The sequence below is a fragment of the Cervus elaphus genome, chromosome 10, assembly GCF_910594005.1.
Source record: "Cervus elaphus chromosome 10, mCerEla1.1, whole genome shotgun sequence".
Lineage (NCBI taxonomy): Eukaryota > Metazoa > Chordata > Mammalia > Artiodactyla > Cervidae > Cervus > Cervus elaphus.
The window spans coordinates 23,547,692-23,559,689 of NC_057824.1; the positions used below are offsets into that span (position 1 = coordinate 23,547,692).

The 11,998-nt window shown below is 51.7% G+C and overlaps 1 protein-coding gene across 2 annotated transcripts in view; it reads right to left on the bottom strand.

The window, feature by feature from the left end:
- GRIN2A (glutamate ionotropic receptor NMDA type subunit 2A) overlaps positions 1-11,342 on the bottom strand; it is a 431,280-nt gene extending 419,938 nt beyond the window's left edge. Inside the window, exons 1-3 of one of the 2 annotated variants that reach the window (XM_043914296.1) lie at positions 10,548-11,342; positions 9,728-9,918; positions 7,847-8,278 (exon numbers count right to left, since the gene is read on the bottom strand). In XM_043914296.1, coding sequence (XP_043770231.1) covers positions 7,847-8,260 — 414 coding nt within the window. In that variant the 5' untranslated portion in view covers positions 8,261-8,278; positions 9,728-9,918; positions 10,548-11,342. Of the gene's footprint in view, positions 1-7,846; positions 8,279-9,321; positions 9,352-9,727; positions 9,919-10,547 lie in introns of those variants that run through there. The other variant, XM_043914297.1, reaches the window with a different exon arrangement.
- Positions 11,343-11,998: the final 656 nt, after the last annotated feature.

Here is an 11,998-nt window from a genome sequence, read left to right on the forward strand (position 1 = left end):
AACATCAAAATCTATATTCACTCTTGAATCTAAGCCCCTTCCCTAAGCCAACTGAATTCACAATCATTAACTTAAAAGGATAATAAAATAAGAGCAAAAGAATAAGATCACAAGGATTCTTCAGTCAAATATCTCTGGGGCTGCCAGGTGTCCTCAGGCTGTCTCAGAGCCACTTAATCCTTGGCAGAAAGAAAATGAGAAACTGTATATGTCCACAGGCTTTCCTGGTGGCTCAGATGATAAAGAATCTGCCTGCAATGCAGAAGACCCAGGTTTCATCTCTAGGTCGGGAAGATCCCCTGGAGAAGGGAATGGCAACCCACTGCATTATTCTTGCCTGGAGAATTCCATGGACAGAGAAGCCTGGTGGGCTACAGTCCATGGGGTTGCAGAGAGTCGGACATGACTGAGTGACTAACATAACACACACATATATATGTCTAGACCCAGAGTCCTAAGCCCAATGCAAACATGGGTTCCAACTGGTGGAATTATTTACCATAAAGGTCACCTCTTACAGTCACTTTCACACTGGCCACATTTAATCTTCAGTTTGCCAAGATAAAGTTCATAGCAAGTCCTAAAAACTCAAAGAAAGCTTCTGGTTGTCCCAATTCAGAAATTATGAATCATTTCATGTTGGACTCTCCCATTCTAAGAGTTCTATGAGACTCATTTCCAATTTCTCCCAGGGAATAGCCTCATATCACCACATTACCCTTCAGGTTGCTATATTATTATTATAATTTTATTATAATAACCCTTCTGGTTATTAAAAAGCACATGTACTACAGGCTTCCCTGGTGGTTCAGTAGGTAAAGAATCCGCCTGCAGTGGGTCCGATCCCTGGGTTGGGAAGATCCCCTAGAGGAGGGCATGGCAACCCACTCCAGTATTCTCGCCTGGAAAATCCCCAAGGACAGAAGAGCCTGGTGGGCTGCAGTCCATGGGGCTGCAAAGAGTCAGATCCAACTGAGCGACTGAGCACACACATGTACTTTGGAGAAAAATAAAAACCACAAAATATAGACACAATGACAGTAACATTCCTATAAGAAGTATATATTAAGAGCCAAGCACTAAGCTACATACCTTATATCTATTATCCCATTTAAATCTCACAACTCTAGGAAGCAGGTAGTATTACTGTCCTCATCCTAAAGATGAAGACACTAAGGCTCAGAGACAGGAAGCAACTTCCCCATGATCACCCAGAACCTGAATTTAAACACAGACGATCTAACTCGAGGTTCAACTTATTAGCCATGCTGTAATGATATTTTTTTAAAGATGAAAACAGCCATGAACAAACCACCCAAAGATAACCACAGCTCACATTTTGTTATGTTTCCTCCCAGTCTTTTCTTGAAGGCAATAAAATTTTCAGAGCTGGAAAGAGGCTTTAGAAGATAGTATCTCCCTAAACTTTCATTTTACAGGAGAAACTGAGGTAGAGAAAGCTGAAGAGACTGTCTCAAAGTCACAGTGCTACTTGGAAATGGAATGTAGGTGCTCAGACTGTTCATCTAGGATATTCTGGGGTCTTCTGACTCAAGTTAACTTGAGTAGTAGTTAGCGAACTCAAGCTAACTAACTTGGTAGTGTCTTCCTGGAGGACCGTGTTGAGAAGAATTTAGGGCCTGTGGTCAAAAAGAACAAAATGCTACAGGGGATTAGGCGTGGCAGCTGTGAACAGAGCGACGCGCCCGCATGCACACCTCCAATTTTCCACCTCTCAAGGAGCAGCCTGGGAGAGAAGGAAAAGGACCGCGAGAGACCCTCTTAACAAAGGCCAGCTGCTTTCTTCATCATATCAGGGGTCACAAACCCCACTGCCTTCAGGACCAACACTGTAACATAAGTGAGAGAAGTGGGCAAACTGGAGTCTGAAGGCGGGACAAGCATCAGGCCCATTTAAGGGGGTGCTCGGTCACTCCAGTAGTGTCCAACTGTTTGCAACCCCATGGACTGTAGCCCACCAGGCTCCTCTGTCCATGGGGATTCTCCAGGCAAGAACACTGGAGTGGATTGCCATTTCCTTTTCCAATTTAAGGGGGGGAGGGGCACTATTAATCTCCAGCCACCTGTCACTATGGGGAGAAGCAAGGCCAGTGTTACCAGGCCTTCTGATTTTCCCAAAGAAGGATGAAATTTGGGTTTAAAGAATAAATAAATAAATGTGATACCACCTAACTTTAAAATGTTGGCAACTAATTTGAATTTAAATAATTAAGTGGCAGCATCGAATAAACCACACTAGTTAGTGACATAACCATTCCTTTTCATGATGGCCTTCTCAGAAGCCACCAAGCCCCTGTTACAAATCTGAGATTTTCCACACTCTCTTTCTCTCTCTCTCATTATCTTTCTCTCTCCCCCTCACTCTACCTAGAGAAGCATTTTCCATGTGAGGCTACCAGAGAGAAGATGAGCACCCACCCAACCCTGCCAGATCACATCTATCAAGAGTCCAGGTGATGAGCTGGGACCCCCGAGGGCCCCATGGAGAGGTCACTGCGCCTCTCAGGCCGGAGGTTCTCCATGACTTCTGTGAGGAGGAGTGATGACTACATCTGACGTGCCTCATGGAAAAGGCTAAAGATAGGCCTCCCCACTCACTCTCCCAGGAACCACCTGAAGCCTCTACAACAGGATCTGAGTGGGCTCCATCGACCTTCTGATGTGCGTTTCTGCCCTTTCCATAAGCCTTCTGAGTTTAATGGGCAGGCTCATCACTCCCACCCAGACTCCCAGCCACCAAAGGAGTGCAGCAGCCTCTACAGGTGAGCTGTTACTCAGCAGAGCTACGGAGGCCTTTCACATGCAAGCCCCCAACTTCTGTTAATCCTCAGGATGGCTAGTGATTACCTGCCCACTGGAGAAAAGAGGAGACTTAACACACACCCATGAAATCAGTCAGCATTTGGGAACAAACACAGGATGGAAAACCCTGACCCACAGAAAGGTAAGTTCTTCCAGAAACTGCAGCAAGTCGGCATCCAAACCAGTGACTTGATTCACTCAATCACCATATATGTACCCAGAAACGAAGGCAAAAGGCAAAGATCAGTGCAAGATGCCCAAAAGAACACACACGTGGACCAGAAACCAACCTTACTAAAGGTGGGAAGAAACAGAAGAGAAGTTTAAATCATTGTGGTATAAACAGAACATTCTGCACCATTTAAAATCATGTTTGAGAAGTCGGTTTAATGATAAGGAAAAATTCCAAGACTACGTAATCAAGTCTGAAAGAAATAAAAGCAGGTTGTGAAATATAACTGGGTCAAAATCACAGTGAACACATTCAGCTGCCTCCCTCTTCTGCTCCTAAGACACAGAATTTATAGATCAAACTTCAGAGATCTCAAAATTTATAAAATGCTGCTTGAAAATAAGGGAACCACAGATCAAAAATAGAAGGCCCTACCTAAAAATAAATGAATCAAAAGATGAGACTCTACAATTTCAGGAGGAATCAAAGTGCATGGGGGAGTAAGTCTGATATGAGCCACAGAAGCAGAGGTCCCAAGATCTACCAAAGGGACAAGGGGCAGGGCTGGACCCAAACCACGCAGCTAACCGTGAATGGGGACGAAACGTCTGCACCATCCGCCATGAGTCACAGCCACAAGAACATCCCTGAATGTGTAACAGAGCCAGAACGAGAGGCCCTACAGGAGAGCAGGACCCAAGCCCGCACCAGAGTGTATAGAGCAGAAAAAGAGCTCGGAGCTGAGTTGCTGACAAGCGCTCTGGTTAAAAAACACACCAGCTTACAGCTACAGGGCAGAAGAAGCCATAAAACTGCCTTGACAATAAGTTCACAAAAATTCGAGAGCCTATGAGGCTATCCAATGATCAAACTCTACAAAACAGAAGAATTCACACGGGAAGAAGAAAAGATGCTAGAGCAATCAGAGAAGGACTTCATAAGAAGTATTTTTTAAATCCTCGAAGGGACAGAAAAGATTTACATCCACAAAGTGAGAAGAGGTTTCAATAAAACAAAAGCAGGAAGGTATGAGAAGGTATTGCTTCAATAAAACCAAAGCAGAAATCCGTTTTGTATCTTAGAAATTAATCAGTGTTGAAATTTAAGACTCCACAGATAGTCAAAATAATATACCAGACACAAATGAAAAGAACCGGTTAACGAGAATAAAGAATTGAGGAAACACCATACAAACATAACCCAGAGAGACAGAGAACTTAAAAAAATGTTTCAGATACATAGAGAAATTACTGAGAGACTAAATATAGAGAAAAAGAGAATGTTAGAAAGGAAACATCAAACAGATAATGGCTGGGATTCTTCCAGGATAAACAAAAAACCTGGATCTTGTAAGAAAGCCCACAGGATGCAAAGTACAATAAACAAAACAACATATACACACAATATAATCCTGAACTTATAACTCAAGCTTAAAACGAAATAGATCCAATAATCCACAGTGGTTACCCCTGGCGAACAGATTTAATGGGAGATTTTTATTTTCTTCTTTAAACTTTAATATACTTTCTAAGTGCTCTGTAATAAAAAGACAATATTTTTATAAACTGTCTGTGGAGGAGGAATATCATTATTTCAAATATACATATACACATAAACACTTAAAAAAAAAATCTGTCCTCAAGGAACTTACACTCCAGTAGAGGAGATAAAAAAGTATATATAGCAATAATATATAAAGCAAAACCCACGCAGTAACTGACATGGATAGATGTAGCTAAAATGTAAGCCTTGCCTTTTCCCTCCCGTGGAGCAGTTAGGAATAAGGGTGGAAGGAGAGGAGGTGAGGATATTGAGCAACAACATAAAGGTCCAGTATCTGTGCTTGATTTACTAGGGCTGTTAGCAAAACCAGAGCGTATTTCATGGGATCAAAATGGCCAAACCAAGACAAGGTTAGAACTCTATCAATGTTGAGCATTATTCTCACCTCTAAATTAATTATATTTTAAGACCACCCAGTGATAGAAGCAAAAATTAGTATCTCCATTGTAAATTAAATTAAACCACAAAAATCTGCCACTTCACACATTTCAATTATTACAAAGCTCTGTTCTTTCCTCCCCCCCACCCAGCCAAGGGTAAAGAAGATTGGGGGAAAAGGTAAGAACTGGGGAGAGAGGCTCAATTTAATTGATAGTCAAATTAACTGCCATTCTTATTCCCCGAGACCGGATCATGTTTCCAATTGAGAAATGCAAACAACACAGGTATGTGCTGGGCTTTACCAAATGATGTCATCTTAACGGGGGGACAGAGAGGTCTTAGTGGTTTGGGGAGACTCAGATTCTGTGGCCACGAGACCGGGGGCACACCCAACCCAACAAGGCGATGCCCATGACTGCTTCTTCAGAGTCAAACTGCAACTCGGCAGAAACAGGTGGCAAAGACACAAGCCAACTCAACGCGTTACTAATGGAGGGAGGGCTGTTCACATCCCAGACGATCTCTTTCCTTTCTTTTTAACACAATCAGGTTTCTCGAAATCCCACTCCTAAACCGCACTCCTCTTAACATCACTTGCACATCCCCCATAGGGGATCCAACATATACCCGAATATTATCCCACGGCTTCTTTGATTCCCTGCCATCAAGACCAACTCAGAAAGCCACAACAGTAATGAAGACTATCCAACTCCTTTCACCATTTTTGAGCCAAGGCACCCTTTTATTCCTCTCCTCTCCACCCCCTCTTAAATCAGTCTCTCATCTTGACATCTCTGAAAACGTCCTTTCTCATCTTCCTCTTGCCCTTTCCTGAGGTCCTTTTTCTTCTTTAAGTGGGGTCACAGTCATGTCCAATCCCCATAAGGCAGTTTTATTCTGCAAGAGAAGATGCTTCCACCCTATCCTCTGGACTTCTCAAAACTCCCTTCCTAATACCCTCTTAGAGGTCTAGTAAGTCAGAGCCTGACATGGACGGGTCACTGCTTATGAAGGGGATGCTAACTATAAGCCCATTTCTGTTCCTGCTTCTTTGCCTATAGTCAGATGGGTAAGTCAGGTAAGAGCCCAAGTCCCACACCTGCCAACACTTCTCCTATTCAGCTTTTACCATATTTCTCCACTGATTGTGCTGGGCCTAGTCGATACAGAAATTTCACTTTCAATATGGCTCCTGTTTAACTGCATGTTGCTCCTTCAAAACTTCAGAAGGGAGAAGGAATCAGTAGTAATATTTAAATCCCAAAATCACACTCCAAAACCCTGCTGGGAAATGCTGTTCTTATCCTTCTTTGTGCCTTTGTCAGAAACCAGAGGACCAGAAAACCAGAGATTTAGTTCCATCACATACCGTGTGGTCTTAGCTAAGTCTTTAATTGCCCTGAGCCTGAATCTCTTCACCTGAAAGCTACAGGATGCTCTAATAGGCTCTAAGACCTTTGCCAGTTCTGAAATGGCCACATAACAGTGGCAAGACACAGCTGTTTCCTACTTATTTCTTCCCAGAAAGGAACCCCCCCAAAACTGAGAGGTGGCTGGGAAAATACTCAACCACACATAGGAATTCTGCTAGGTTGCAAACCATTTAAAATGAATGTTTAATAAGATTCTACATCAGTTGTGTATTTCAACAGAATGTGCCGCAGCCCAGGAGACCTGAAAGAATTAATATGGTTCCCAAAGGAGCTGGTGGGAATTACTGAGGCAGAAGTAGTATTTGATTTGATGAATGTAAAAGTGCTTTGAGAGCATCAGAAGCAAAGTGCTATGACAAATGTCTGCTGGCTCCATTACGATGTCTCCTGCTATCTAAGGAACACACTCCAATAAGGTCTCAAGACTAGGGGGACCCACAGAGCACAAGTACATTCACAATTCCCTTCCTGACACCCCCTCCCATTTCTCTTCCAGGGCTTAGACAGAAGCACAGGGCACCCACAAACACCAACCCTCCCCTTCTTTCTCATTTTTCACCTTGCTTTTCCCTTCCCACCTGCTCTTCTGCACAGTTCTCAAACCAGGCTCTCAGAACATCTCACTCAAATCTCCAGACCCCTCTTCTCCACACCAATACCCCCAGGTGATCCACAGAAAGACCCTCCCTCCCACTCTAAGCCAAGAGATCTCTACACCTTTCCTTCATTGGGACACCCTCTAACTACGTTATCAAAACCCATCCTTAGGAGCCAAGCCCTCCATCTGAGGGCCTCGGAACCCCCAGCAGTCCCACCCAGGTGATGTGTAGGAACACCCAGAGCCTCCATCTCTGGGTCAGCAGTCCCTTCTCTCCACTCACAGCCACTCCCTTGGAGAAACACATACCTGTGTGCCATTATCCCAGGGCTCCTCAGACTTCCCACCCCACTTTCTCTAATTGTAGAGAGTCTGTGGAACCATGACATTTTTCTGCCTTTTTCTGCTTTACCTAAAACTTTGCATTTTATTCCACAATATCCCCACATTTGATCCTTTAAAAATAGTTTCTGTGGCTTTTAGTAGGGGGAAAAAATGGACATTTGCCACAATACAATCAGGTAAAACTAACAGTGTAGGAATATAAAACTTATTGCTTCAAGTTGCCCCCAGGCTCACCTCTGTGCCCCACCTAGCCATCTCTAAGCATTCCACCACCCCATTTACTTCTGCATTTACTGAGTTCTTCCTGGCACACCCAAGGTGCCTCCGAGTACCCCCACTTTCAGAACCAAAGCAAAAAGCGTTTCCATTCGATTCCAGGTTGGAGAAGCAGGAGCTGGCTCTCCTTAGGGTCGGTGGCCACAACCCCCTTTCAGATTAAGACGGAGGCCAGGGGCTCCCGAAAACCTGCAGTGGCTGCCATATGACTGGCGCGCGCTGGGGTCCTGACAGCCCATCGCCTCCCGGCCTTACCTTGTCAGCCATGATCATAGATGCGCCCCCGTGGATGCCCAGGATGGGAATGAAAGTCTGTGAGGAGATAAAATCCAGCATCTGGGCCACGGCCTCCTGGTCGGTGTCGTCCCCAAACACCAGGCCGTGGATGCGTGCCCCTGACATGAGGTCACACACGTGCGTGATGAGGCTCTTGGGATCCGTCCGGTTCATCAGCAGCGCTACCACGTTCACGTCCAGGGGCAGCCCAGCTGCGTGCTCGGGGCCCCAGAGGTTTCGCAGTTCACGCTCCGTCACGTCGTGGCTGTGGCCCAGCAGCACTGCGATGTTCAGCGCCGGGGGACCCTTCTCCGCCGCCGCGCCCTGCGCCGGACCGCGCCAGACCAGAAGGGCCGGCAGCACCAGCAAGGTCCAGTAGCCCAGTCTGCCCATAGTCGCCACTTACGGTCCCTGCAAGGTGGAGAGGAAGAGTCAGCGCTGCTGCGGTGCGCGAGGGTTCTAGAGGAGGGGGTTTACCGACATAGCCCCTTGCTCCAGGAGCCAGGAACGGAAACCACCCCAGGGAGAGCTGTTGGGGTCACTGACTCCATTCCCCATCCCCTGGCCATCCGCGTCCCTCGACCCGTCTGCCACTCTGTCCACAACTCCAATCCGAGCGGATTCTCTGTAACTGTCCCCAAACCCACCTTCGCATTCAGCCTCCTCTCCCTCTTCGACTCAACCCACATCTCCCGCCGCACTCGCTAAGTGGGACCACTTGGCGACGGCCCCTGACGTAGGCGCGCAAAGCATACCCTCCACCCACCCATCTCCCACCTCCGCGAGTCTAAGTTACCGACCCCGCCCCCTGCGAACCCGGCGCAAAGTACAGACCAGCCCAGGCGTGCGGAGGCGGCCGAGCGAAGGCGCAAGGCTAGTTGACTGGCCCCACACCCTGCGAACCCACCGAGGTTCATCACCCACCTGGCGCCCCTCAGCACCCACGGCAGACCCCGCACCTCTAGAGCAGGGACCGCCCCAAGCGCATGGAATTGAGGACGCTCGCTCTTGCGCCCGAGAATCCAGGGTGCCTGGAGGAAACTTAAGGTCCGCCCCACCTTGCGCAGAGGGGGCAGGAAGCGACCGCCAGCAGCCCCAGGACCCGCCCCCTACACGCACGCGGGCACACACAGGCTCAGACACACACATACACACAATCTCTCACGCATGCCGTGTGCAATGCAGAATTCTGGAGGGGAGGCACGTTCCCCCCCCACCACGCGGGCCGACGCGTGGGAGCTGGCAAAGAACGTGCGTGGGGCTGGGTAAGGTGGGTTGGGGGCCGGGCGGGAGGGAAGTCTGCCTCCCCAGAAGCTCTCGGACGGACGTGAACTGTGCATCACTGGCCCATCCCCGACCCCAGGCTTTCCCACTTCAGATTCTGTTACCAAGTCTTAGGTGCACGTGGGCAGTGGGCCGCGCACCCTCACAGGCACGCGCTCATTTCTGCGCACCTCCGCAGGCCCGCAGTAGAGGGGCCCAAGGCCATCCGGAGTCCACACACGTCCTCCGCCAGTGCCCACACATGGACCGCGCCAGGTGCACGGCCGCGCCCGCCAGCAGATACCAGCGTCGTCGGGCACGCGTGCTCAGGCGCGCGCCCCTCGGGCCAGGCGCTGCCTGGCGCCGGGGGGAAGTTGGGGCGAACTCGCGCCGGCCTCGGCGCTCTTCGGCGGAGCCCCGCGAGCGCGGAGCCGCAGCGCCCCCTGGTGCTCCTCCCGCGCCTCGCTCCTGCTGCGCCCTCTCCCGCTTTCTCTCTCTCGCTCCCTCTCTCCCCGGATCCTTCTCCCGCTCTTCCTCCGGCCGACCGTTCCTTCTCCCAGAACCCCGGCGGGGCCCAGGTTTCCCGCTGGGACGTACCTGTAGCCAGAGAAGGTCGAGGATGCGGTGGGGCGCGCTGCGCGCACGAGCATCTCGGCCGCCTCAGCAGCCACCGGGTTTAGCGGGTTCCCGCATGCTGCGGCCCCCGCGCGCTCCCCTGGCCGTCCCGCGCAGTCCGCATCGCCCCCACGGGGGGCGGCTATCCCAGCCGGAGGCTCTGCAGCAGGGCTCTACCGGGGCGGAGAAAGAGACGGAGAGACAGGGTCAGCCCACGGGCGGGGGGAGGGGAGGCGGAGGGACGGGGGGGACTGACTGCAGTCTGCAATGCTCACACGGCACCCCCAACCCCACCCCCGCCCCCTGCGCGCACAGTGGGGGCTCGGCCCGAGCTGGGAAGCTGAAGCTCCGTGCCCGAGACGTCCCCCAGTGCGGCTCCTAAAACCGTGTGGCCGAAATGGAGAGCTTCACTCCCGGGGCGCACAGGAGAACCGGAGCCCCGGGTTGGCCACCCTCGAGAAGCTAACAGGGCGCCTCGGCTCTCACCCCCTGCCGCCTCCCCGGCGCCGGCTGCCGGGAGTAGTGCGGCCAGGAGCTTCTGAGCAAGGAGGGGGGTAGAGAGACAAAGAGGAGGGAATGGGGGCTGAGGTTGGGGGAGGGGGCGGGCTGAGTTTGCGATGTGCCGGCAGGAGGAGAGGGGGAGGGAAGGACTCCGGCTCCCTCAGCCCCGGACCCCCGAGGGAGGTGCGATGTTTCCCACGCAACGACCCTCCTGCAGTCCTGTCGCCCCTCCTATGAAAGCCTCCCACCGTCCTCTTCCCAAAGGGGCCGCCGAGGCCCCGCGTCCCGCGCCGGCACTCACCGCAGCCTCTCTCCACATAGTTCTCAGCAGTGGCCGCCCCTGGTCATCTCCAGGGCTGATGGCTGCGGCCGCGACTCTCAGCGCTCAGCGGGCCCCATGCTCCGGCTAAGCCCTCGGCGCCTCCCTCCAAGAGCCTGAGCTGGGCTTCCTGCCCCACTCCGGACAGTCGCTGCCCCGGTCCTCCGAGCGCGCGCGAGAGCCCTCTCCGCAGCCCCGGCTCCGGGCTGATGGATGTGTGAGGGCGAGTGTGTGTATGAGTGGATGTGGGAGCGCGCGCGCGCGTGTGGCCGGGGATCCCCGCGGTCCCCGGCCGAGAGAGGCGCGGGCGGGGGGGACAGGCAGCTCCCTCTAAGCCCTTAGCTGCGGGGCCAGCTCCACGCCAGGCGTTCAGCTCCCCACTTCCCGGCGGGAGTCCGGCCACCCTGGTTCACAGAACTGGCTCAACCGGGCTCCCGAGGCGTGCTTCTGCTGCGGTCGCCTCGCAGGAAGAGGAGGAGGAAGGCAGGGGCGCCCCCCACGCCAACTTGGGGACTTGTTCTCAGTCGACGAGACGCTGCAGCCCCCGCGAAAGCCGAAAAGGCTTGGAGCTCCGGCGGGCGAGAGAGTCTCCCGTCCGCAGCCGCCCTCCCCGGAGGCGGGCCGAGGCAGACCCCGCAGTCCCTCGGCGGCGGCGCAGAGCGCGGCCACCGGCTCCCGGAGCGCACGGCGGCGGTAAGATCGGGGTAGGAAGCTGGCTGGCGGCGGGGGCGCCTGAGGCGGGCGCGCCGCTGTCCGTGGTGCTGAAACCACGATCTCCGCCCGCTCCCAGGCGTCTGGTGCTGCTGAGGAATCAATTATTCAGATCTCTGCTACCGCTTCCTCCTCCCCCAGTGCCTCGCGCTGGGTACAGCAATCCCCCTTCCACGCACAGGCGCGCCAACACACACGCGCGCGCGCACACACACACACACACGCCATAGAATCTGCTCCAATGCCTCCCCTGTGCCTCGCCACCCCCAAAGAGGAACCCACTCCTCTGATCTCAGGGAGCCACAAACCTAAAACGAAAGACGTCTCGACACCCTCCACTTGCTTCTTTCTTGTTTTCTAAGTTACACCAAACAAAAGTCGCCCTGAAGCTGCCACTTTTAAGCTACCAGCAGGGTCAAGCTAGAGAGCGTGGGACTCCTGGGTGTGCGGGGCCTGACTGATTTGGATTCTGGTAATTGGGCTTGAAAAGCATTGCCAAGCTTACCTTTGCCCACTTTACACTCCTTCCAACACTCTGTGTGTGTCTCTCCTTCCAACACTGCTTTTTTCCCCTCGGGCTCTGGAAGAAACAAGACCTTAAATTGTAAGGAGTTTTGCAATGACAGTTCTAACCCTGAGTCCTCCACTTAACTGGCCTGATGCCACCTCCAGGCCCATTATTCATCTTCTTAGTTGATTTGCTAATCTGAAAAATGGGGAAG